At 46.3% G+C, this 26671-nt stretch overlaps 4 protein-coding genes and 1 long non-coding RNA gene across 7 annotated transcripts; 1 reads left to right on the top strand and 4 right to left on the bottom strand.

Annotated features, from left to right (window-relative positions):
• The first annotated feature begins 1122 nt into the window (after nt 1-1122).
• On the top strand, nt 1123-3325 carry LOC111257220. Of its 2 annotated transcripts, none has more exons than XR_002677624.1 (3): nt 1123-1520; nt 1628-2709; nt 3203-3325. It is a non-coding gene; the product is annotated as an uncharacterized LOC111257220 (long non-coding RNA). The 2 variants fall into 2 exon arrangements; XR_002677625.1 differs by having other exon boundaries at nt 1127-1520; nt 2150-2709.
• Nucleotides 2649-6095, bottom strand: LOC101759343 (probable LRR receptor-like serine/threonine-protein kinase At3g47570). Its single transcript, XM_022826388.1, has 2 exons — nt 3145-6095; nt 2649-3053 (listed from the first exon to the last, which is right to left on the bottom strand). The coding sequence occupies exons 1-2, from the start codon at nt 5903-5905 to the stop codon at nt 2683-2685; spliced, it is 3132 nt and encodes a 1043-aa protein (XP_022682123.1). The 5' UTR covers nt 5906-6095; the 3' UTR covers nt 2649-2682.
• A 403-nt stretch (nt 6096-6498) lies between these two features.
• On the bottom strand, nt 6499-8214 carry LOC101760039 (receptor kinase-like protein Xa21). The gene has a single exon (XM_022826390.1). It carries the CDS (start codon nt 8175-8177, stop codon nt 7074-7076), a length of 1104 nt encoding a protein of 367 aa, XP_022682125.1. The 5' UTR covers nt 8178-8214; the 3' UTR covers nt 6499-7073.
• A 7282-nt stretch (nt 8215-15496) lies between these two features.
• On the bottom strand, nt 15497-18794 carry LOC101759635 (probable LRR receptor-like serine/threonine-protein kinase At3g47570). Its single transcript, XM_022826389.1, has 2 exons — nt 16006-18794; nt 15497-15918 (listed from the first exon to the last, which is right to left on the bottom strand). Exons 1-2 carry the CDS (start codon nt 18737-18739, stop codon nt 15560-15562), a joined length of 3093 nt encoding a protein of 1030 aa, XP_022682124.1. The 5' UTR covers nt 18740-18794; the 3' UTR covers nt 15497-15559.
• An 820-nt stretch (nt 18795-19614) lies between these two features.
• LOC101758943 (probable LRR receptor-like serine/threonine-protein kinase At3g47570) lies at nt 19615-23971 on the bottom strand. 2 transcript variants are annotated; one of them, XR_001393215.2, is made up of 3 exons: nt 21086-23971; nt 20478-20997; nt 19615-20002 (listed from the first exon to the last, which is right to left on the bottom strand). XR_001393215.2 is itself a non-coding variant. In XM_014805291.2 (2 exons), exons 1-2 carry the CDS (start codon nt 23886-23888, stop codon nt 20609-20611), a joined length of 3192 nt encoding a protein of 1063 aa, XP_014660777.1. In that variant the 5' UTR covers nt 23889-23971; the 3' UTR covers nt 19615-20608. The 2 variants fall into 2 exon arrangements, 1 of the variants encoding a protein (XP_014660777.1); XM_014805291.2 differs by having other exon boundaries at nt 19615-20997.
• Between the last annotated feature and the right edge of the window lie 2700 nt (nt 23972-26671).

The raw sequence follows: 26671 nt of genomic DNA, 5'->3' as shown, positions 1-26671 counted from the left end.
AATTGTATACCGTATATTGGTTGCTTTTTTGCTATATATCGTGAAGCTTTTAATTTTGACGTGTATTGCTAAATTGCTTGCCATTTATAATTTTTCTGATGTTCCAGAGAACATAGCTATGCTAACTGAAATGTATCACATGTGGCTTTGGTTATTTCAGGATCATGTACCAGGGTACCACCAGCATCCTTCTTTGTTGCTGTTTCGAAATGTCTGCTGTGTAGAGGCTTCGCTCTCTGTTCCATCTCCCTGGCAATCTAACCTAATAAAAATTTTGCTGGGAAGCCTGAAACGTGCATCTTGCTCAACCATCAGCCCCTATTGTTTATTGTGCAGTTGTAGTTCTCCACTTCTCCTAGTGATGTCGTTTCTTTTTCATGATCTTCTCCTATCAGCTTTCTATATATGGCTACATCGTGCACTGGTATACTTTCTCTGGGGTATCACTTAGAGCCCAGCTGGCAATCTTAGAGGCCGTTTGGTTCCCTTTGCTTATTTTTAGCACGTGTCATATCGAATGTTTAGATACTAATTAGAAGTATTAAACGTAGACTATTTACAAAACCCATTACATAAGTGGAGGCTAAACGGCGAGACGAATCTATTAAGTCTAATTAATCCATCATTTGTTTCATGCCAGGGATAGGACACATTGTCAAATCATGGACTCATGGAGCACAGTACTTAGAATCCGCCGTGTAGATTCGTCGTATGTAATGAGTTTTGTAAATAGTCTACTTTTAATACTCCTAATTAGTATCTAAACATTTGATGTGACGGGTGCTAAAAATAAGCAACCGGAACCAAACCAGGCCTCAATGACAACCAAAATATTCATGGAATAATAGCATCTACTGCTATCATTGGATTCTGAGTGCATCCAGATTGCCGTATTGTCCGTTTTACACTTTGAGAGATAAATTTGTTGTTTAATTTGTTCAAGCTGCAAATTTAGTGACTACTGCAAATTTGGGTTGGGGTCTTCTCCTTCTTGTGGTTGTCCAGATTTAAGCTGTAGTTGTATCTGTACATGCAGCTCTGGGTCAGTTGAGATTTGCACTCTGATGAATTCTTCCCAATAACTTTGTGCCCTGGAATCATGGAAATATATGCAGCGAGCCTTAAGTAATGTCCCTAGTATACCGCCCACTGAAGTGGAAACAAGAGAGTGGACCGAGCAAAATAGGCCTCATGGCTTGGGCCCAGCAGTGTACAAAGCAAACGCGTTTCCAATCCACCAGGCCGTATCTCTTTCTCTCTGGAACCCATAGATAATTTGTAGGCCCAAATACTGAACTTGCTGGCAACGAAGGCCACGGAAGTCGCCGCGGGCGAGGGCGAAAATGGCGGCGTGCGGCGGCGGCGAGGGGGGTCGTCGAGAAGCTGGCCGCGGAGGCCGGTTGCTCGTTATAGCAAGGAGCCTAGCATCACATTCCGCGGATCCGAACCTCCGTCCGCCGCCTCGTCGTCCCCCAGCGAACTTGCCAGACGCCAAGCACGCCGTCTCAGAGGGCACCGAGGTCATCACCAAGTTCACATCCCCTTCGGTTGCTTCCTTCTGCGCCTCTGGTACTTGTAGTGGTTGTTCGGTGCTGTGACTGTCGTTGTGCTCCATTTTTATCTGCAGACTGCAAGCAGCAGCCAGCACCGGAAGTGAAAGTGTGAATAAAAATGGACGTGCTCGGCTAGTGATCCCGTAGCCTATAGGATATTTTCTGAATTTTAACATCTTGTACTGCTCTCATCTGTCTGCTTCCTGGTTGCCGTTTGAGCTGTAGGCTGCTTGGTTATTGATTAAATTCCTGTTGAAACTTTATTGTTCTTTTGTTCGAGGTGTTTTTCCCCTGAACCTGTAGTCATTTGAAAGGTCTATGTCTAATTTTACAAGCTATTTATTTTCATAATTTTTGATCCATGATTTGAACATTCCATATCTAAAATTTCAAGTCATTCATTTTCAAATTTTGGTCCATGATTGATATGAGGATGTGGAGACAGTCCATGTCCACTGTTGGGGGAGGTTCAAACATTTCATAAATTTGGATGCATTTTACTTTCCTTTTTTTTCACTCTTATGGGAAAGAAGTGCAGAACCAAATGGAGACTTCAATTCTGACAGCAAATACGGCTTTCTCTTCCATTGTTTCAGGTGACTACATATATCTACAAGATTACAACATATCCTAATCTACCTTCAGCTGTGATCATAGTTCTTTCAAAAGACTGCAAATGGTGTCTTCTCGAGCTAACAGGATATTGTGTGCATCTCTCATCATCATTCAGTCATTGGATCTGCACTCCGCATGCAAACAGATTGTCAAAACAGCAATGCCTAAGGTTCAATCTCCAAACGCATCCATTGGGATTCATGTAAATATCTCAAGCAAGAATATGATCAGACTATATACATCACTAGTCGCTAAGATCTCAGAGCATTCCCCCATATGCTACAAAATGTGCAACAACTGATCTTAGAGTTCATCTATACCATGGAGCAAACTACAGGGAAACAACACATTTCTTTTATTTGTTTTATGTACTGTTGGGAACATTTTACATAATCAATATAATCCACTTGCATAAATCTGATGTAAAGAATTGCAGATTGTTAAATGTTAATTACAGAATAATAGAGTTGAAGCGTTGCAAATTACCGCAGAATTGTTGCTACTACTCCATGTTCTACCGCAAAGGTCTGCCAAACATAAGGTATGAATCTCTGATAGCATGCATCTCAGTGACCGCATCTTGTATCGATATCCTCTCTCTTGGTTGTTTCTTTGAGCAGGATATTCCGAGAGCAACGATAGCAACCAAGCAATTTTCAATTCTATTTCTTGTGGTTTCGTCACAGGCATCTGTATGCAACCACATTTTTGTGTCAACTATCTCCCAGATTCGATCTGGAAGAGCATCCTCTGAAAACTTATGCAGATCCAGTGACCCTCTGAATATGTCATCAGTTGGGCTCCTTCCTGTAAACATCTCAAGCAGCAATATGCCGAGGCTATAAACATCTCCAAGACCTGAAACAGAAGAACCTTCACCGTACTCTGTAATTGTGCCAAAAAAAAATAATCAGCACGAATGTGTATTAAGAACTAGGAATTATAACAAAAACCAAAACACCATTATTTTAGTTACCTGGAGCAACATAACCAATAGAGCCTCTTATTCCAATTGTGCTGTTTGAATTTTGTAGGGTTTGACTTGCTCTTTTGGGAAGGATTCTTGATATGCCGAAGTCTCCAACTCTGGCACTCATGTCTTCTGCAAGAAGGATGTTGCTTGGCTTGAGATCGCAATGAATGATTGATGGCTGGCAGTGATTGTGAAGATAATCCAAAGCATCCATGATATCAACAGAAATATCGAGCCTTTGTGCTAGGTTGAGAGTATTGGTCACTGTAGGCATGCCAGATTTTTTATGAAGCCAATCACTTAAGCTACCATTTGGCATAAACTCGAAAACTAGAGCCTTGAACTCTTGGCCTTGGTGATTGATGCTTGAGCAGCATGTAATGATCTTTATGAGACTACGGTGCCGCACCCTTCTAAGCGCTTCACATTCAGCCACAAAACTTCTAGTAGATCCGGATTGCTCAAGGTTAAAAACCTTCACTGCAGCAATAGTTCCCTCATCTTGGAAAGTGCATTTATAGACCATGCCAAAACTTCCTTTACCTAGCAAATTGGCTTCTGAAAAACCATTGGTTCCATTTGCTATTGCTTGATAAGAAACTCTTTCATACTGTTCATCAACTATTGGTGGTTGGAATGGGCTCTGTTGCTTTCGTCTAAGTTTCTTAGAGATGATCTGAATTGAAACTGTAACCAAAGTTAAGAAAAAGATCGCACCAATAGTTGTCAGAGCTATTGTTAGAGACTTTGACCGCCCTTCTCTATTCTTTTTCACAGAGTCCATTTTGCATGGTGCTAAATGAAGCTGAGGTATTCCACCACAAAGTTCATTGTTTCCAGAAATCGACAGGTTGGTCAAGTTTCTAAAAATGCCATCTTTTGGCACTTCCCCTTCCAGATTGTTAAAGGACAGGTCCAACCTTGATAATGATGTCAAATTTTGCAGAACTGAAGGTATCGGCCCTGACAAATTGTTGTATGCTAGATACAACTGTTGTACGTTATATATGCTTCCAATGGCATTAGGAATAGAACCAGACAACCTATTCAATGATAGGTTGAGTTCGCTCAGGCCCTTTATATTGTTGAGAGATTGAGGTATGCTTCCTTCAAATAAGTTATTGTCCAATCTAAGTTGTTGAAGCACAATGCATCCCCCAATAGTATTTGGTATCTCACCGGAAAATTGGTTTCCGGAGAGAACCAGGCTGTTAAGGTTTCCAAAGCTACCAACTTCAGAGGGGAGTGATCCTGATAGTGAATTGTATGACAGGTTTAAGTAAATAGAGATTACTGGTAATTTGAAAATCTCTTTGGGAAGCGAACCATTCAGACGGTTCATTGCTAGATCGAGTTTCAATAAATTAGTCATGTTCACTATGCTTGCTGGAATTGGTCCCTCCAGATTGCTGTCGTGGGCAAGAAGGCTAACTAAATTTGAGAGATTTCCAATAGATGAAGGTATTCGACCCGACAAGTTAGTTTGGTGCAAACCTAGCCATCCCAAGTTTGTCAGTTCTCCAATGCTCTTTGGAATTAATCCAGATATGGAAGTAGCCCCTGCAATGAAGATTCGGAGGTTGACCAAATTGCTGATGGCTGAGGGAATTGTCCCCGAGATACTTGTGAAATCGAAGCGGAGAACTTGGAGGCTTGTTGAGAGATTCACTACTGAACTTGGCAGCTGCCCAGCGAGACCGGCATTGTCATTGAGCATTAATAGCCGGAGTTGACTACAGTTTGACAACGAAGTAATGAATTCCCGTAGCTGCATTTTGTCTGTTTCCAACATGTTGCCGTACAAGTATAGACCTTGCAGAGCTGGTAGCCTACCAAGTGTGGGAGGCAAATATCCACTGAGCATGTTTACAGAGAGGTCTAGTCCTTGGAGAGAAGTGAGGTTGGAGAACGAAGATGGGATGGTTCCGGTGAACCTGTTATGAGCAAAGGTAAGTAACCACATCTTGGGGAATCTACTTCCGATGTCTGCAGGAATGCTTCCCTCGAGCACGTTGGATAGAGTTTCCAACACTTGCAACGAAGACAAGTTGTACAATGAGTTGGGGAACTCGCCGGAGAGGTTGTTGAAGGCGAGATTAAGATACTGGAGGCCGAGGATGCTACCAAGACTGGGAGGGATGGCGCCGTCGAACTGGTTGGATGCGAGGTCCAGCATACGCAGTGACGACAAGTTGCCAAGTGATGCTGGAATGGTTCCAATCAGGTTGTTTTCCCGCAGTTGGAGCCTCGTGAGGCGTGCTAGATTGTCACCGAGCTCGGGAGGTATGTACCCTTGGAGATGGTTGGACTGGAGGGCCATGATCGTTAAACTAGTGCATGAGGACAGGTTGGCTGGGAGCTCACCGGAGAAGGCGTTGTAGCTCAAGTTGAGGGCCTGCAGGTGGCGCAAACGGCCAAGGCTCGCGGGAACGTTCCCGTTGAACCCGTTCTTGCTCAGGTTGAGAGTCCTGAGGAATGACAGGTTCCCGATCACCGGCGAGAGGACGCCGGTGAGCCCGTGGGAACGCAGGCTCAGCGCCACCACTCTCCGGTGCCTGCTCCCGCAGGTAACACCCTCCCAGCTGCAGAACCCGCCGGCGCTGCTGCTGTTCCACGAAGCAAGTGCGTTGCCATGGCCACCGCGAGTTGCCGCGGCCTTGAATGCGAGCAGTGTGGCCTGGTCGTCGGCTTCTGCAGCCGCTGGGATGGAGATGAATATGGAGGCGGATAGCAGGAGCAAGGTCGTTGCTGACTGCATGTCCATATCTGTTGGTGTGGTAACTATGTTGCTTGATGTGCTATCTTGATCCTGTGATGTCCATATGTGAGTGGCTAGCTGCCAAAGAGTGATGGGGACATCGTGTTTGACTTGTACTAGTTTCTGTTGCAGGAGCAAGGACCATCAGAGGGTCATTCTTCCTTGATTCCTAGGCGGAATAAATTATATCGTTACTTCTTTGACGGGTCTAGAGTTCACTGTGCAGTCTTTGACCTCGTATTACAATTGCCTGGGGCAACATAATCAATAGAGCCTCGTATTCCAATTGTGCTATTCGAATTTTGTACTGTGTTACTAGGATTTTCTTGAAGGATTCTTGATATGCCAAAGTCTCCAACTCGAGCACTCATGTCTTCTGCAAGAAGGATGTTGCTCGGTTTGAGATCGCAATGAATGATTGATGGCTCACAATGATTATGAAGATAGTCCAAAGCATCCACGATATTTACAGCAATGTGTAACCTTTGAACTAGGCTAAGAGTGTTTGTTTGAGCAAATGTGTCAGACTTTGGGTGAAGCCAATCATTCAGGCTACCATTTGGCATGAACTCAAAAACAAGTGCCTTGAACTCTTAACCTTGATGATTGATGCTTGAGCAGCAGGTGATGATGTTCATGAGACAATGGTGACGCACCCTTCTCAATGCCTCACATTCAGCTTCAAAACTCCTAGCAGATCCAGGTTGTTGTATGTTAAACACCTTTACAGCTGACGTAGTGCCCTGATTTTGTAAAGTACATTTATAAACCACGCCATAACTTCCTTGTCCAACCAAATTATCCTTTGACGAACCATTGGTCCCATTTGACAATTCTTGATAAGAAACTCTTTCATATTGTTCCTCGATTGTGGGTATGATTTGACTTTGACGCCTTTTTTTGAGCTTCTTGGGGATCAACTGAACAAGAGCAGCCACTAGAACCAAGATTACAAGTGTGCTGATTGATGTTAAAGTGACCATAAGAGATTTTGACATTTTCCTCTTCTTTTCCACAACAGGCATGGAACATGGAGCTAATTGAAGTTGAGGTGTTCCACCACAAAGCTTTTCATTTCCGTAAATTGATATGTAAGTTGCATTTGCAAAAACACCCCCTTTTGGTACTTCACCTTGGAGATCATTGAAGGACAGATCCAGTCTGGACAAGGATGTCAAGCTCTGTAAACCTGAGGTATCAAACCGGACAAGTTGTTGTGTGCTAGATATAATTGTTTTAGGCCACCAATACTAGAAAGGGCATCAGGAATATTGCCGGTTAACTTATTCATTGTTAGGTTCAGTAGAGCTAGACCTTGTAAATTTTTCAGAGATTGAGGTATGCTTCCCTCAAACGAGTTATGGTCTAGCAAGAGCCATTCCAACGATGCACATTTTCGGATACTGTCGGTTATGTTGCCAGACAACTGGTTTCCTGACAGAATCAGTTGGTTAAGTTTTGTCAAGCTACCAACTTCAGTAGGAAGTGGCCCAGACAACGAATTGTATGATAAGTCTAAGTAGTAGGAAAGTGCGGGAAGTTTTAAGACCTCTCCGGGAATTGAACCATTGAGTCGATTTGTTGAGAGATCAAGGACAATTAGATTCTCTAATTTTCCCAAGCTTGCTGGGATTGGCCCCTCCAAGTTGCTACAGTATGCATAAAGAATATTCAACTGTGTGAGATTTCCTAGTGATGGAGGTACGAGGCCTGACAAGCTAGTGTTGTAAATGCCTAATGTAGCCAAGTTTGTTAGCCTACCAATGCTCTCCGGAATCACTCCAGATATAGAAGTATTCGCCATCACAAGTGTTTCCAGACCAACCAAATTATCGATGTTGGGTGGAATAGATCCGGAGATTCTATTGTCTGAAAGATCAAGAACTTTGAGAGTTGTCGACAGATTTGCAATTGAACTGGGAAGTTTCCCACTGAAAGAGTTATTGCGAAGAATCAGTCTCTGAAGCTGGCTGCAGTTTGCGAGCATATGGACGAATTCCCAGCCCTCCCTGTCATTTGCTTCTAGCTTATTGTCATTCAAGTACAGGCCAATAAGAGATTGCAACCTCCCCAAAATAGAAGGCACATATCCACTAAGATTGTTACCATCAAGGGCAAGGGTTGCGAGGGCAGAGAGATTGGAGACTGAAGGTGGGATAGTTCCATGAAATCGGTTGGAAGAGAAGTTTATGAAGCCAATATTGTGCAACCTATTGCCAATATCAGCAGGAATAGTTCCAGAAAGCAAATTACTGTTTACCAAGAAGCCTTTCAGCATGGACAAATTGTACAGTGTGTGTGGAAGCACACCTGAGAGGTTGTTCCGGGAGAGATCAAGGGCTTGTAGGCCTCCAATGCTGCCAAGTTCGGATGGTATGGGCCCCTCGAGCTGGTTTTCTACCTAGAGCAAGAAAGTTCAGAGATGACATGTTGGATAGCGATGCTGGGATAGCTCCCGTCAAGCTGTTGTTTAACAATGCTGTTGATATTTGACTTTGAATCGGTACCCAATCAAACGACTATGTTTTCTCGTATGCTAATAATAGCATAAGTGGGCATTAGTGGATGATGTAGATGCAAATTCGATCAAATGAGCCATTGTTACTAATAATGATTGAGCCTATAAAATAGATTATATGATATCTAGATTATACAATTGAACTTAATACATCATGAGCAGCCGTGACATGATGTAGGCGCGCGTGGTTGACAAATTAATTGGTCACCAGTTCTTCGCGTTCATTTTTTTATTAGATTTTTCATATCCAATCAGACTAAGATTTTTAACAGAAATTATAACATATGTATGTTGATAGTTGGAAAGTTGAACTCAGGTATCAACGTAGATATGTCAAAAAATTACACGTATGGCAGTAGTGGACTTAGAATGTGTCAAAGGACTGCAGCGCATGACGTGGACGCGTCGTTGAATCATGGATCTTTTTCTTCGCGAGGAGTCATGGTTTATGAAGGCTCTTCGGCTCCATAGCAGATAGCCGCCGGCGCGGTGACTGACGTCGATGACGTTGGGGGCAAGATATAATGGCTCTTTCACTTGATGATGTTTTCTGTCTTGCTGAAAGAAAAGTAAGGCTGCATGCCATTTCTTTCGCTGACTTGCACGCTCATCACAAAGATTGAGCTTTGTCAATGCAGATTCGGACTGAGACCCTCAGTTCAGTATACAGGCACCACGGCCGTAGTTTTTTTTGGGCACAGGCCTCTAATCAAGCAAAACTCAAATACGAAGAACTCGCATTCTTAAACAAAACCAAAATAAGCAACCTAGTAATAAGCTCGAGCTCAAAATGTCCCGTCCAACCTCCGCCACTGGTCTGAATGTTTGCTGAATTTATTAGTTCATGGGATCTGTGGATTAGTGAGGGAGCATGGAAATTTTCAGCTTTTATATGGTAGAATTCGACTCATATATTATATTGACATTCTTTTTATAAGAAAAAGGATACTAAGTTATGAGGCAACGGTGACGCACCCTTTTTAGTGCTTCACATTCAGCCACAAAACTTTTGATAGATCTAGACTGTTCAAGGTTAAAAACCTTCAGAGCAGCAATAGTAGTTCCTTCATCTTGAAAAGTGCATTTATATACTTCCCCAAAGCTTCCTTTACCAAGCAAATTAGCTTCCGAAAATCCATTGGTTCCATTTGCTAATGCATGGTAGGAAACTCTTTCATAGTGATCCTCAATTTTTGGAGGTAGGAATGGGCTAGTCTGCCTTCGTCTAAGCTTCTTATTGATTAATTGACACAGAATAGCAAAAGCTAAAAGCAAGAGTGCACCTGTTGTTGCTAGCACTATTGTAAGAGACTTCAACTTCCCTTTTATGTTACTTTTCACAGCGTTCATGTGGCATGGAGCTAAATGAAGTTGAGGTATCCCACCACTGCACAAAGATCATTATTTCCAGTGATTGACAAATTTGCCAAATTTTTGAATATCCCCTCTTTTGGCACTTCCCCTTGCAGATTGCCAAATTTTGTAATGCTTTTGGGGTTGCCCCGGACAAATTGTTGTGTGGCAGATACAATTGTTGAAGCTTTTGGGGTTGTCCCGGACAAATTGTTGTGTGCCAGATACAATTGTTGAAGCTCACGATTGCTACCAAGGCCTTCGGGAATGACTTATTCATGGACAAGTCGAGTGTACTCAAGCCCTTAATCTTATGCAAAGATTGGGGTATTCTTCCCTCGAATAAGTTATTGTCTAGCCAAAGTGTCCGCACTCCCCAATGCTATCAGGTATCTCACCAGGCAATTGGTTTCCGGATAGACCCAGAAGGAAAGGGGCCCCGATAGTAAATTGTATGACAAGCTTAAGTATCTAGAAAGGAGTGGTAGTTTGAAAATCTCCATGGGAATTGAACCATTGAGACGGTTCCTTTTCATATCAATGGCGTACAGATTCTTTAGCCTCCCTATGCTTTTTGGAATTGGTCCCTTCTAGATTGGTGTTGAATACAGCAAGCGCAGTCACCTTTGAGAGATTCCCAATAGATGAAGGTATAAGCCCTGACAAGTGAGTATTGTACAAACCTAGTTGAGCCAAGTTTAGCAGCTTGCCAATGCTATCTGGAACTTCTCCAGATATGCTGAAGAATTGGAGGTTAAACAGATTGCCGGTGGCCAAGGGAGTGCTTCCAACGATCCCAGTGTCAGCCAACATGAGGCCTTCCATTGTCGTTGAGAGATTCACGATTGAAGCCGGCAGCTTCCCAGTAAAACCAATATTCCGTCTTTTGCATATTTTCGGCATCATTATCGTTATTCCTTATTCCCTTGCATTATCTGTCAATTTGGAGGTGTCTTGAGTTCATTGGCATTATTCCGCACAGTGAAATAAATATAGTCAACGTCTGACCATTTGACTTCTCCGCCATTCCTTGATGTTTTCTTTCTGATAAACAACTGGATGCTTCAACATTCGTTTAAAAAAAAATTAAATTCGTTCCAAAAACTTGATGCTTCAACAGACTCAAACTTGGGCCGGGCCTTTCGATACAAAGCAAAACGGTCTGCTCTGCGTGCGCGCACGTGGCCACGACGTCCAAGTTTTTGGGCCTTGCAGCCCACACTCGTCATCCAGACAGAATTTCTTGTTTTCTGGCCGTCCCCTCTCTCAACTAAAAAAAAAACTCAACTTCACCTTCTCAAAACAAAAAAAAAAAAAAACGAAAAAAAAATTGTCGGGCTCCATGCCCATTACCTCACCGCCAACCATCTCGAGTTCCTTCGTCGGAGACTTCTTCGAGAGGTGGTCAGCCAGGAGGCCGCCCGCATCGCCTCGTCCTCGCTATCTACAAGGGCGTGCTCTCAAGTCTCACCGTCTTAGGTTTCCCCAATCCCCCCCTCTGGTACTTGTTGCAGTAGGCCAGTAGCAGGGTGGTGTTTCTAGCGGTAGCGCAGATTATCTGCTAGCAAAAGTGGCAGAAGTTAATGGAAATGGAAGTTGATGGGTAATGGTTTGTGCGTAACTGGGTCTCTATCTGGCATTCTGGCTTTTGTAGTTTTGTGCTATTAGACACTGGTCCCTATTATGCATCTGTGATAGTGCGCGATTTCTGTACATTAATGACTATTATGCAAAAAAACAAAAATTAAGATTAATGATAGATTGCTCTGATTGTGTCATCATTGTTACTGAAATGGTGATTATTATACAACATGATTGGCAAATTTTGGTATCAAGATTCTTATGAGCTTGGATTGAAATGTGAAATTCCTCTAATGCTTATAAGAAATGTGCAATTTTTGTGGTTCTTCTTGCATGCTGGTCCATGTCTGTGCATTTGTGGGGTTTTGCAATATGCACTGGTTTTGATTGTACTGATTTTTTATGGAGATGATAAATTCTTGTTTCTTGCAGCTGCAATGCTTGTGAATCACGGAGCACGCCAGGAAGCACGGCCGGATTCAATCCGTCCTGGCTCAGCCCGCTCCTGCGCCTGCCCCAGAGACCGACGAGGACGGCTGGACGAAGGCTGAAAGCAGACGCACCAGATCCTGGCTCAGCAACAATGGATGGCGGTAGAACAAGCGCAGCCGCCAGTGAAGCGCATTCCGCCGGAACTTTCAGGCAGATGCTTCAACTGCCTTTCGTCCACCCACTTCATTGCGCAATGCCGCCGGCCGACGAGATGCTTCCGCTGCCACGGCTTTTGGCACCTCGCCCGCGACTGCAAACGCCCGCGCAGCCCCGTCATCTCGGTTTCATCAGCAGAGGGTGGCGGACGACGCATTATCCGGCAGAGACGCAGCTCACCGCCAACGCCACAAGGACGGGACGCCTTCGGCAGGACCCACTCCCCGGCTGTTAGCCACGCTAGCCAGGTTGGCCGTGTCCGTGCTCGCTCCGGCGCTGGCAGCCCTGCACGCACCCAGCGTGGCGGGCTCGCGCCACCGCATCAAACCACGAACCTGCCGCGGCCGCCCTTGAGGGAGGGGCCGTCAGGTTCTAGAAGCGATGACGGCGACACGGGGGGGCGCTCTTCTACGTCGACGATGACACGCCGCCTGGTCATCCCGACTCTCGCCCGACGGAGGAAGTATGCTACCTTAGCCGGGACGCCGCGTTAGACGCCGAGGAAGGTCGACTGCGGCTCTCGCTGCTGGCGGCGGCGCCAGGTGCCCCGCCTGATGCGTCGATTGACGGGCTACGCCGCGCCATTTCCGAGCTACCAGTCGCGGGGGCGGACAAGTTCAGCATCAAAAAATTCTGGCCGGAGAGCTTCATCGTGACCTTCACGACACAGCGGGCGCGGGATGCCGCCATGAGCGCCGGCAGTGTCCCCGTCGGCGAGCTTCGCTTCTTTTTTCGGCCGTGGACGCGCCTTGTTCGGGCAGACGCGCGGACGCTCCAGTTCCGTGTCTCGCTCGAGCTCGACGGCGTGCCGGCACATGCCTGCTGCGCTCGCACCGCTCGAAAGCTCCTCTCTACGTCCTGTTGGATCGAGCGAGTTGAACAAGTGGAAGAAGAGCGCACGGACATGAGCAAGCTGAAAGTCCAGGCATGGACGGATGACCCCAGACGCATACCAAGAGAGGTGAAGTTGTTGATCGCGGAGCATGCATGAGCAACAGATCGAGTACGATGATCCGGTTATGCGGCGAGTGTTTGGTAATCTGCCCCCATACCTACGGCAAAAGAAGGTCCTCGCCTACGACATCATCGTCCGCCTACGCCACATCGCCGACTTTCGTTCCCGTTCTCCGTCTCCGTCGCCGGGACCATCACCGCCGTCGAGCGACGGCGACTCCGGCCATGATGGCGACCCTGACCGTGGCTACGGTGAGTCTCGGGGTTGCGGGCCTCGTCTGCATGGGTTCTTCACCAGAGCCGGCGTGGCGGACAGTTGCGCCGCTGTTGAGGGTGCGTCGGCGGGGGAGCGCTCCAGGGGGCTTGCGTCTGGGCCGCCGCCGTCTTGCACGGCGCCGCTGGCAGGCGCAGCTTACCCCTCCGCAACCAGGAGACGCTCACCAACGGAAACGATGGCGGGGCAACGATCCTTGACTCGATCCCCGAGGGCAACGAACGTGACAAGCCATTTCGGCGGCAATTTGAAATGCGCCGCTCCGCTGCAGCAACCCGTGACCCCGCCTGTGCCGCGACGCGACGTGCACGACCGGCGCACCCCAGTCTGCGCCGAGCCCATCCCCTACCTCACCCACGTCGCCACGGTGCACGCGTACTGGCAGGTCACGGGGACCTACGGAATATGGCCTTGAGCTAGCGCCTGAACAGCTCCTGCCGCCACGCCGCTGCTCAGATAGCCGTGCTGTGGACCCGATGAGATTCGAAGCGGTCCTCCGGATCCAACCGGCCCCAGCGGCCACCCCGAGCGCGACCGGGTCCGCTGCCTCTCTCCGTGTGATTCCCGAGTTAGCAAAGTTTGCAACGCCAATTCGAACCTACTGCTGCCGGGCACGTTGTGGTGCGGAACGCGAAAGGCACGTTGAAGCCGGTCAGCCATCCCCGCAGGCGCCCACGGAGAATGATTCCTGGACACCCTTGGCGAACCGGGGGCCGACGGCGTCGCAATCACGAAGCGCTTCAAGAAACACGCCACGGACTCTAACCGCTGCTCAGGCCACCCCACTACCGACGGCGGCGCCAGGCTCCTCCACGATTGCCAAAGAAAAGACAGCGGCTTTCATAAGCTCCGTCCGTCTAGCAATACAGCTCCCTCTCGTGGACAGGCCGCCAGCCAGGGCGCCAGCTGAGAGCACGGCGCCGACGCCAAGACGAAGCGGCCGCCTCGCTAGCAAGCCGTTGAACATCACTGTCCGACCTTCAAAGAAGGGCGAGGTGCTCGCCATGCGCAAATTTGGGATAATCGATCGCTATGCAGACGCCGACCATGTTGCCGCAAAAGATTCTAACAAGTTTCTAAAGACAACGATGCAGCCGCAACATTTTACAGCGCTACGGGACATCTTTCCGCTGGCTAACGATCTGACTAATGATCAACTCATGCAGATCGCGAGCAGCGCTGGAACGGTGAGTGTGTGACCGCCGGCGCGGCAAGCAACACAATTGGTCGTGATCAGGTTCCATGGATACGACGAATCTCAACATTCGCGTCTTTGATCGTGCAGCAGAGAAGAATCCCGCAGAGCTGACTCGAGGTGTGCGGCCGGGCCAGCATCCTAACGCATTTCAGTTGGCCGGCAGTACCGAGCCACTAGGGAGCTAGCTTTGTACTTTTGTTGATCTTTGTAACCGTTGTGTCGTGTAACCATGTAACACCGAACATCTACCACTATCCCGTGTGCGCGCGTCCGGTTAGTCCGCGCTGTAACAAAACTTTCTTCTTAAATGAAAAGATACGCAGCTCTCCTGCGTATTCTAGAAAAAAAGGCAATGCTTGTGAATTGAGCGATAAATTTGGGCAACATTTGCATTCTGAAATCTTGAGAACATGCAAAAGATATTTAACCTAGGTGCTCTTGTGGACATCCATGGTGATACTTGTTTCGTATAGATTTTCTGCTATTGTGATTCTCTGCTGAGTTATACTCTCTCTCTCTCTCTCTCTCTCTCTCTCTCTCTCTCTCTCTCTCTCTCTCTCTCTCTCTCTCTCTCTTCTCGATATTCTCCTACCTGCTAATTGGTAATTTAATTGCAGTAATCTCCACCTCTGCATCGATCACTTATAATCTCTCTTGCAAGTCAAAAGAGAACAGAATGGTCCTGAATTTAAGCATCTTTTAGTGCTACTATTGGCTTTTGTGCACACCCAGATTGCCATAATGTCAGTTTGAGCTGGACGTTGCCTACTTGATTAGTGATCAAATTTCGGTGGGCAGTGCTGTTGTTTTGTGCAAGGTGGTTATTTTGAACCGTAGTCATATATCATTAAATTTTCAGACCAATCATCTGTTTTAGTTTGCTTCACATTTTATTTGAGGGATGTTATACCCACTGTTGCAGAACTTCAAGCACTGCATATTTGCATGCATTAAGAAGGAAAATATGACATAAAATTTACCTTTTCGTTTTCACACATATGGAAAGAACTACAGATCAGAGAACATAAGGCTTCATTTATTTCAGGTTACTGATTACATCTACAGCATATTCTGTTCTACCTCCAGCTGTGATCATTTCTCATGCAAATGACCTAAGTGGTGTGTCTTCTCAACCTAGCAGGAAAACTTGTGGTAAGAATCTCTGATTGCGTGCATCTCTACTACTGCATCTTTCATCATCATTCGGTCCCTTGGATTTCGCTTTGAGCAGGATATGGCAAGCCTGAAAACAGAAACCAAGCAATTTTTTATTGTGCTCCTTATAATGCTATCCTTTGACTCTACATGCAGCCAGATTGTCGAATCAGCAATATCCAATATTCTTTCACTAAGCCCTTGCTTGGAATACTGATGCAGATCCACCTCTCTGAACATGTCATCTGTGGGGCTCCTTCCAGTAAACATCTCAAGTAATAATATACCGAGACTATACACATCGCCAATAGTGGAGATCGCAGAGCCTTCACCATACTCTACAGAATTTGCAAACATACCTAATCATGAATTTCATCTATATCATGGGGCTAATTAAAAGGAAACAACAAAGGGACTTCAGTTACCTGGCGCAACATAACCAATGGAGCCTCTTATTCCAATTGTGCTATTTGAATTTTGCAAGGTTCTACTTGCACTTTCTGGAAGGATTCTAGATATGCCAAAATCTCCAACTCGGGCACTCATGTCTTCTGCAAGAAGGATGTTGCTTGGTTTCAGATCGCAGTGAACAATTGGTGTCTGACAGTGATTGTGAAGATAGTCTAAAGCATCCATGACATCTACAGCAATGTCTAGCCTTTGCTCTAGGCTTAGAGTATTTGTCAGATTGGGCATGTCAGAGTTTGGATTAAGCCAAGCATTCAAGCTACCGTTTGGCATGAACTCAAAAACTAATGCCTTGAACTCTTGACCTTGGTGATTAATGCTTGAGCAGCAGGTGATGATTTTAATAAGACACCGATGCCGTGCCCTGCTCAGAGCCTCACATTCAGCCACAAAACTTCGAGTGGATCCTGATTGTTCGAGGTTAAAGACCTTCACTGCAACAATAGTTCCCTCATCTTGGAAAGTGCATTTGTAGACCGCCCCAAAGCTTCCTTTACCAAGCAAGTTGGCTTCTGAAAATCCATCAGTACCATTTGCTAGTGCCTGATAAGAAACTCTTTCATTTTGTTTCTCAGTTATTGGTGATAAGAATGGCCTCTTCTGCCTTCTTCTAGTCTTATTGGTCAGATGAAAGAGTACAATAATGATACCTAATAACAAGAGTGCACCGATGATTGGCATAGCTATTTTAAGGGACTGCAACCTCCCTTTTCTATTATTCTTAACAGATATTGTGCTGCATGGAGCTAAATTAAGCTGAGGTATTCCACCACAAAGCTCACTATTTCCAGTGATTGAAAAGTTAGCCACATATCTGAAAATGCCTTCTTTCGGCACTTCCCCTTGCAGATTATTGAATGATAGATTCAATGCTATCAGTGACGTTACATTCTGCAGTAGTGTAGGGATTGGTCCTGAAAGATTGTTGTCAGCAAGAAATAGCACTTGAAGGTTGCTGATACTTCCGATGGCATCAGGAATAATACCAGATAACTTATTCATTGACAGATCGAGTGTAGTCAGACCTTTCAAATTTCTTACAGATGGAGGTATGCTTCCTTCGAATGAATTATTGTCCAACCAAAGGCTTTGTAGCACAGTGCACTCCCCAATACTATCAGGTATCGTACCGGACAATTGATTTCCAGTCAAAGCCAGGGCGTTAAGGTTCCGTAATCTACCAACTTCTGAAGGAAGAGGTCCTGATAGTGAATTGTATACGAAAGCTAAGTACCTAGAAAGAAGTGGCAGTCTGAATATCTCTATGGGAATGGAACCGTTTAGCCGATTCATTGATAGATCCAGGGCTACCAGATTCTTCAGCTTCCCTAAACTTGCTGGAATCGGCCCCTCCAAATTGCCACTGTATGCATTAAGGCTAATCAACCTTGTGAGATTTCCGATAGATGGAGGTATGAAGCCTGACAAATCTGTGTTGTATAAAGCTAGCATAACCAAGTTTCCTAGCTTACCGATGCTCTCAGGAATCACACCATATATGGTATTATTCGCCATATGGAGGTATTCAAGGTTCACCAAGTTGCCAATGGATGAGGGTATGGTCCCTGATATTCCAGTGTCGGCCAACATGAGGGTTCGCAGGGTTGTTGAGAGGTTCCCTATTGAACTAGGAATCTGCCCAGTGAAGGCAGTGTTACTGCCGATAAGTAAATGCTGGAGCTGGCTGCAATTTGATAGTGAAGTCATGAACTCCCACCCCTCCTTATTGTCTGCTTCTAGGTTGGTGTGCTGCAGGTTCAGACGTCGCAGCCCTTGAAGTTTCCCCATGGTGCTAGGTACATGTCCACTGAGCCCGTTTTCTTGAAGTTCAAGTTCTTTAAGTGTTGTGAGGTTGGAAAGTGAAGCAGGGATGGACCCGGTGAACTGGTTCGTAGCAAGTCTAAGAATCAACATGCTGGGGAACCTTTTTCCAATGTCCACAGGAATGCTTCCACGGAGCATGTTTCCTTGAATTTGCAACATCTCCAATGAAGATAGGTTGTACAGTGAGGCTGGGGGATCACCAGAGAGTCTGTTAAAGGCGAGGTCGAGGTGCCGGAGGCTGAGGATGCCACCAAGGCCCGGAGGGATGGTACCCTCGAGCTGGTTGAATGAGAGAGACAGCACAAGTAATGATGACAAGTTAGCCAACGACGCTGGAATGCCGCCGATGAGGTTGTTTTTGTACACTATGAGATTCTTGAGGCGTGTTAGCTTGTCACCAAGCTCGAAAGGTACGGACCCACTGAGCTGGTTGGAGTAGAATAACAGGGTGGTTAGGTTGGGGCAGGAGCTGAGGTTGGCAGGGATCTTACCGGAGAAAACATTGCTGCTTAGGTCAACGGTGTGGAGGTGGCGCAGGCGCCCGAGGCTCGCGGGTATGTCCTTGTGGAACGCGTTGTTGCTCAGGTTTAGAACTCTAAGAGATGACAGGTTACCGATGGCTGGCGAGAGGACACCTTCTAGCCCGCGGGAGGTCAGGCTCAGCTCCACAACTTGTCGCTGCTGGCACCTCACCCCCTCCCAGCTGCAGTACCCACCGGCGCTGCTCTTGTTCCACAAAGCAAGTGGGTCTCCGTACCTGTTGCCGCCGATCGCCGCAGCCTTGAAGGCCAGCAGCGCGGCCTCGTCGTCTGCTGATGCGGTGGATATCAACAAGAGCAGCAGCAAGCTCAGTGAGCCCATTGCCATGCCGGTTGCTTTGTACGCGAGGATGATCGAAGGGCAGTGATTGGTGTCTGGGTGCTATCTGGTAAGTTGATTCTGCCTTGCTGGTGTTACTATTTATACTAAGCCTTGATCGTACCATCATGACACGTGCATTTGCTTGCAAAATATTATAGTGATCACCGCATAGCGTTTACTCTTGACTTGGACAGAGTCCGCGTGGCATTTTCTACACGCTGGCATTCCACATTTTTCCGGTTGTAGCAGTTCCTTTTTGGTCCCACATACGCAGACCCACACTTCCCACTCCAGGCCTGGTATTTGTAACTATGTACTCCCTTCGTCCTAAATTGTAAGTCATTCTAAGAATCTTGGAGAGTCAAAGCATCTCAAATTTGACCAAAATTATAGAGAAAAATATAAAGATTTATGACATCAAATAGATATACTATGAAAATATAATTGATAAAGAATCTAATGATACTTAGTTGACATCATAAATGTTATTATATTATCATATAAATTTGGTCAAACTTAAGATACTTTGACTCTTCAAGATTCTTGGAACGACTTCCAATTTGGAACGACTTCCAATTTGGAACGGAGGGAGTAGAAGTATCATTTTTTTCCTGCCTTTTTTGTTTCTCTTTTCCCAATTACTGCAGACAAAGCCCAATCACTATAGATGGACAACGTTTTAGGATCGACACCCTTTTAGTAATTAAACTAGTGGAGTAGCGTGTTAGTGTAAGATTGTTTATAGTTAATGATTGAGTGTTGAGCTAATGCTGACCAGGCATACAAGTCAAACCAGCGTGCTATGGCTAGCCTTATCCCCATGTATTTTATTAGCTTATCCACCAGTATTTGGTTAGTTGGATTTGAGAATGAGAAATAAATTGAAAACAAAGTGTCTCCAGCTCAGCCTGGTCTTATACATGCATGATAGAAGATATCAAGTTCAACGACTAATCATGTTACATGAAGCTTCACAAGAATAATAATGTTCATGACTAAAGAAAATTCAACTGAAGATACTTTGTTACAACTTACAAGTGTCCTATTGTTCCCATTAGCCATGTCATGTGGATCCCGCACACAGGGATTGCTTCCCCTCGAGGAACTACCGGAGCTAAAGTGTAAACATTGTCCTTGAGCTCGTGAAGCACGCCATCTCCGAGGGCATCAAGGTTGTCACCAGGTTCACATCCCCTTAGGTTGCCTCCCTCTCGCCACTGGTACTTGTAGTGGTTGTTGGGCGCTGCTGATTGTTGTGGTGCATTTTGTCTGATTGCAGCAGCATTGAAGTGTGAATGAAATTGGATGGATGGATGATGGTTTCTGTGTGCCTTGCGATAAGAAGTGTGGTCGTGCTTACGGGCCACTAGTTCCTCATGGATTTTGTGATTAATGTTACTTATTCTATGGTTTTGTCTTTTGTGATTTCTGTTATATAATGGTCTGACTGTGTGAATGAACTTGATTGTAAGCTATTGCATAATGAACTGTGTGGCAAATATCTGGGCAAGAATGTTATTTGCTTGCTACTCGCATGACTAGGCTTGAACTAAAAAGGCCACATAGTGCTCGCATGGCTAGGTAGGTTTGAACTGAAAAATGCACATAGTTCTCTTGCATGCTGGTCCATGTATAGCTAACTTAAATATCCCAGAAATAGTGTCGGTTTGCTATGCTTTCTCCTATGCTGTTCTGTAGCTTCAAACATTGCATGTCTAAGTATGTAAAATTTGCATAATGTTACCTTTTAGTTTTCACCTCTCTTACAGAAAGAATGACGGCTCTGAGCATATATGGCTTCATTTATTTCAGGTAACAGATTACATATACCGTGTATCCTGTTCTACCTATAGCTGAGATCATTGCTCTTGTAAATTACTGCAGTTTTTGTGATCTCAAGCTAGCAGGAAAACATGTGGTATATGAATCTCTGATTGCATGCATTTCTGCTGATGCATCTCTCATCATCATCCGGTCCCTTGGATGTTGCTTTGAGCAGGATATGGCAAGCCTGAAAACAGAAACCAAGCAATCCTTGATTCTGCTCCTTATATTGCTATCTTTTGACTCTACATGCAGCCAGATGGTTGAATCAGCAATATTCAAGATTCTTTCTCTAAGGGCATGCTCGGCATACTTATGCAGATGCACCGTGTCTCCAAACATGTCATCTGTGGGACTCCTTCCAGTAAACATCTCAAGCAATAATATACCGAGACTATACACATCACCTATAGTTGAGACTGCAGAGCCTTCACCATACTCTACAAAAATTGCAAAAATATCTTATCATAAATTTTATCTGTAGCATGGAGCAAGGTACAAGGAAACAACTATAGAATTTTCAGCTACCTGGAGGAATATAACCAATGGAGCCTCTTATGCCAGTCATGCTATTTGAATTTTGCAGGGTTTTACTTGCACTTTCTGGAAGGATTCTTGATAAACCAAAGTCACCAACTCGGGCACTCATGTCTTCTGCAAGAAGGATGTTGGTCGGCTTGAGATCGCAGTGAACGATTGGTGGTTGGCAGTGATTATGAAGATAGTCCAATGCATCCATGATATCAACAGAAATATCGAGCCTTTGTGCTAGGCTGAGAGTGTTACTCACTGTGGGCATGCCAGATTTTGGATGAATCCAATCATTTAAGCTACCATTTGGCATGAACTCATAAATTAGTGCCTTGAACTCTTGACCTTGGTGATCGATGCTTGAGCAGCATGTGATGATATTTATGAGACAACGGTGACGCACGCTTCTCAGTGCCTCACATTCCGCAATAAAACTTCTAGCAGATCCAGATTGTTTGAGGTTAAAAACCTTCACAGCAACAATAGTTCTGTTATCCTGAAAATCGCATTTATAGACCTCCCCAAAGCTTCCTTTTCCAAGCAAATTATCTTCTGAAAAGCCATTGGTTCCATTTGCTAATGCATCATAAGAAATTCTACCAAACTGTTCCTCAAGCATTGGTGGTTGGAATTGGTTCTTCTGCTTTTGTTTAAGTTTCTTGTAGTTAAACAGAATGAGGATAACAACAAACACTAAGAACAAGAGTGCACCCATTACTGTCAGAGCTATTGGAAGAGACACCAACCGCCGCTTTCTATTATTTTTCACAGAGGTCATATGGCATGGAGCTAAGTGAAGCTGAGGTATTCCACCACAAAGCCCATTATTTCCGATGATCGATAAGTTAGCCAAATTTCTGAAAATGCCCTCTTTTGGCACTTCCCCTTCCAGATTATTGAAGGACAGATCCAATTCTGTCAGTGATGTCAACTTCTGCAGATTTGTAGGAATCGTCCCTGATAAATTGTTGTGTGCCAGGTTTAATTGTTGCAAGTTTTGGATACTTCCAATTGCGTCAGGAACAGAACCAGACAATCTATTCATGGACAAGTTGAGTGTACTCAGACCCTTTATCTTGTTCAGAGATTGAGGTATTCTTCCTTCGAATGAGTTATTGTCCAACCAAAGTTCCTGCAGCACGGTGCACTCCCCGATACTATGAGGTATCTCACCAGACAATTGGTTTCCAGAAAGAAATAGTTGGTTAACATTCTGTAAGCTACCAACTTCAGAAGGAAGGGGTCCCGACAGCGAATTGTATGACAAGTCTAAGTATCTAGAGAGCTGGGGTTGTTTGAAAATTTCAGTCGGAATTGAACCGTTGAAGCGGTTTAGGGACAGATTAAGGGTTATCAAATTCTTGAGCTTCCCTAAGCTTGTTGGAATCGCTCCCTCTAGGTTGGCATTATTTGCATACAATTCAATCAAATTTGAGAGATTTCCAATGGATGTGGGTATGAGGCCTGACACGTTAGTGTTGTATAGGCCGAGTGAACCCAAGTTTTCCAGCTTTCCTATGCTCTCTGGAATAACTCCTGACATAAAAGTATCTGTCACAGCGAGGACTTGAAGGCCGATCAGATTGCTTATGGCAGAGGGGATGCTTCCTGAGATCCCAGTTTTACCCAGAAGGAGGATTTGCAAGGTTGTCGACAGATTCGCTATTGAACTTGGGAGCTGCCCGGTGAAATCAGTGTTCCCATTAATTTCCAATACCTGGAGGTTACTGCAGTTTGATAATGAAGTGATGAATTCCCACCCTTCCCTGTTGTTTGCTTCTAGCCTGTTGTTGTGCAGTCTCAAGGTACGCAGAGCTTGCAGCCTCCCAAGTGTGCGAGGCACATATCCACTAAGCCTGTTTCTTGAAAGGTCGAGCACTTGGAGATTGGTGAGGTTGGAGAGTGAAGCAGGGATGGATCCGGTGAACTGGTTGACACCAAAACTAAGGATCGGCAAGTTGGGGAACTTGGTGCCGATGTCGGCCGGGATGCGTCCACGGAACATGTTCCCCTGAACCTGCAGCGATTTCAGCGAAGACATGTTGTACAGGGATTGCGGGAGCTCACCGGAGAGTCGATTGTATGCAAGGTCGAGGTGTTGGAGGCCCAGGGTACCTTCAAAGAACGGAGGGATGGTGCCCTGGAGCTGGTTGAATCCGACGGCGAAGATCCTCAGCGAAGACAAGTTGGCCAAGGACGCCGGGATGGCGCCGGTGAGGTTGTTCTGCCACAGCACGATCACCTCGAGGCGCGGCAGCTTGTTGCCGAGCTCCGGGGGAATGTGCCCGCGGAGCTGGTTGGTCTGGAGGGTCATCACCTCTAGTGCGGCGCATGAGGTCAGGTTGGCCGGCAGCTCGCCGGCGAAGGCGTTGCTGCTCAGGTTGAGGGACCGCAGGCGGCGCAGGCGCCCGATGGCCGAGGGGATTTCTCCGGCGAAGCTGTTGGAGCTCAGGTCGAGGACCCTGAGGAACGACAGGTTGCCGATGGCAGGGGAGAGGACGCCGGCGAGCCGGTGGAAGGGAAGGCGCAGCGCCACCACTCGCCGCCGATGCCTGGCCCCGCACGTCACCCCCTCCCAGCCGCAGAACCCGCCGGCGCTGGTGCTGCTGCTGCCGTTCCACGAAGGAAGCAGGTCGCCGTGGCCGCTGCTGCCGATCGCCGCGGCCTTGAAGGCGAGCAGCGCGGCCTCGTCGTCGGCCTCTGCGGCCGCCACCGCTAGAGTCGAGATGGTCCAGACGGACATCGAGCCGGACAGGAGCAGAAGCAGCAGCGAGCTCACTGTTCCTGTGCGCGTTGCCATTCCGGTTGCTTTGGTAGGTAGGTGCTCGAGCTCGACCTCGTCGGCTGGCCTCTGTCGGTCATCGGCAACTGAAATGGGGCTTTGTTGCTGATGCGATTTGTACGGGACGCCGTGGTCATGACACGTACTGTCAGGGACATGTGTAGGGCTGCTCGCCAGCTTTGAAAGTTGTCAGCTCTTTGACAATTGGCATGGCCGGTCCGAAAGAAGGTGATTAGGTGGAGAGACGAAAGGTCAAGGCGCACTGCACAGGGATGGGCCGTGATTGAGATAGGAAGATCCGCGGCCTCTCGCGAACACACAAAAGTCATTGGTTAGTTAATGCTCTTCCCATCCAAAAATGTCATTGGTTAGTTAATGCTTTTCATTTATGATTTATGTCGATGTGCAGATTCAAACATTAAATAGCTCATGTGCATGCATTTTACTCTTCTGTTCACACTTATGAAAAGAAATAGGGATCCAAAAGAGAGATGCTAAGGTGGTGTATGGTTACTTAGTCCAAGGATTAAACTTTAGTCCACACCTGTTTGGTTCTATGGACTAAAGTCAATTAATACAATTGAACAAAGACCCTTTTACAATTTCCCACCTCTCATCTATCTTCCCTTATCCTTAATAGGATCTTTCATTCTCCATTCCGTCTTGCTTCTTTCTGCCTAGTAAAGTTCAGTAATCTAGTACCATAACCACATACGGCGGTGCAAGCAGAGCTGAAATCATTTTCACCCCCTTCCCGTTTCCTTCTTTTACACACTGCTGCTTGCCAGTCTTGTGTAACTGCTTTTCCCCCACATGCTTCTTGCCACAAAATGGCATTCAGATACTTCTGCTGCGAGGCTACTGTGATTTCAGCTATGTCACTCAGGTGTTGAATGAGCTTCTGAATCGGGGAAATTGATTTGGTCGGATCATTGATCAATTGCAGGTGTTCATCAATGTGCCGTGGTGGTACCTTGCGGCAAACAAGGTGATGAGCCCATTCCTGACTCAGCGCACCAAGAGCAAGATTGTCTTCTGCAGCCCTGGCAAATCCGCGGAGACCCTCTTCAGGTTTGCAGTCTCGCACACAAGGCGGCCAGCTTCGGATCGATGGTGGGCCGGAACACGGTGAGCTGCGGCCGGGCAAGCGGTGGCGGCGCGAGGTCCAGCGTGGACGGGCAAGCTGCAGCGGCGGCGCTTCTCCCGGCATGCGGCGGCATCCTCGCGCCGCACCATGGCGACCTGCACGGCGCCGCTCCCGGCCGTGGTGGAGGAGGACCACGAGGACGAGGAGAGGCAGCGCGGGCTCCCGACGGCCGCAGGCGACGGCGACGTGAGGCGGCGCGGGTCGTCGACGGCACGAAGGAAGCAGTCCGCCGCGGCGGCGGGGGCCGGGGGGAGGGAGGCCGGCGGCGGGCGGGATGGCGGCGGGGGCTGGGCGGGAGGCGGCGGGAGGGAGCCGAGCGGGAGGAAGGGCAGCGAACGAGGGGTAGGGATGTCCCCACGCTTTCAGTCCAGTTTATTCCAATTTCGTGGACAGGAGGACTAAAGTGTTTAGTTCAAACTTTAGTCCACCTGTTTGAATGTTCAGGACTAAAAGTGCATAAAAATAGTAGATTAAAGTTTAGTCTATAAGAACCAAACAAGACCTAATTCATACAGCATGTATGGCTTCAATTATTTCAAGTAACTGCATGCATCTGCAACATATCGTATTCTACTGATGTCTTCTGAGCTAACATGAAAACATGCTGTGTCATGTTAAATTGAAGATATCGTATTCTATTTGTCTATTTCCTGTGATTATAAAGTTAGTCCAATTTGTGAAAATTCCATTTTTGGGCACTTCACCTTGCAGATTGTTGTTGAAGGAGAGATCCATTTTTGACAATGATGTTAGATTCTGTAGAAATGTGGGGATTGGCCCTGACAAGCTGTTGTGTGCCAAATACAACTCTTGTAGGTTATCTATAGTTCCTATGGCATCAGGAGTTGTACCAGACAGCTTGTTAACGGACAGGTTGAGTTCACTGAGACCCTTTAGGTTCTTCAGAGATTGAGGTATACTCCCCTCAAATGAGTTACTGTCCAACATAAGTTGTAGGACGGTGCAGCCCCCAATACTCTCAGGTATCTCACCCGACAACTTGATTTCCTGAGATATATAAGTTGTTAAGGTTCACCTAGCTACTAACCTCATAACCAAGGGATCCTGACAGTGAATTGTATGATAAGTCTAAGCCCTTGTTTACTTGGTCAAATTGGGAGGTGCCAAATTACTGTAGCAACACTGTAGCGTTTCGTTTGTATTTGTGAATTATTGTCCAAACATTGACTAATTAGGCTCAAAAGATTCATCTCGCAAAGTACAACAAAACTGTGCAATTAGTTTTTAATTTCATCTACATTTAGTACTCCATACATGTACCGCAAGTTTGATGTGATGGGGAATCTTCTTTTTGCATAGTGTTAAAGTTGGGAGTTGGGAGTAAAGTGAACAAGGGCTAAGTAGAAAGAGAGGCGTGTCAAATTGAAAGTCTCGGTGGGAATTGATCCGTTCGGGCGGTTCCTCGACAAATCAAGGATATATAGATTCTGCAGCTTCCCTTTGCTTGTAGGAACTGGCCCCTCCAGGTGTGTACTGTATGCCGAAAGGTCTGTCAACTTTGAGAGAATTCCAATGGATGAAGGTACGGGGCCTGACAAATCGGTGTCGTACAAACCCAACCAACCAGGTTTGCCGGTTTGCCGATGCTCTTTGGAATGGCTCCGGACATGGAAGTATCACGCAGAACGAGTAA

This window comes from Setaria italica, chromosome V (assembly GCF_000263155.2).
Source record: "Setaria italica strain Yugu1 chromosome V, Setaria_italica_v2.0, whole genome shotgun sequence".
NCBI classification, from domain to species: Eukaryota; Viridiplantae; Streptophyta; class Magnoliopsida; order Poales; family Poaceae; genus Setaria; species Setaria italica.
Note: the sequence above shows the minus strand (reverse complement) of the source record. Positions and strands in the feature narration are given on the sequence as shown.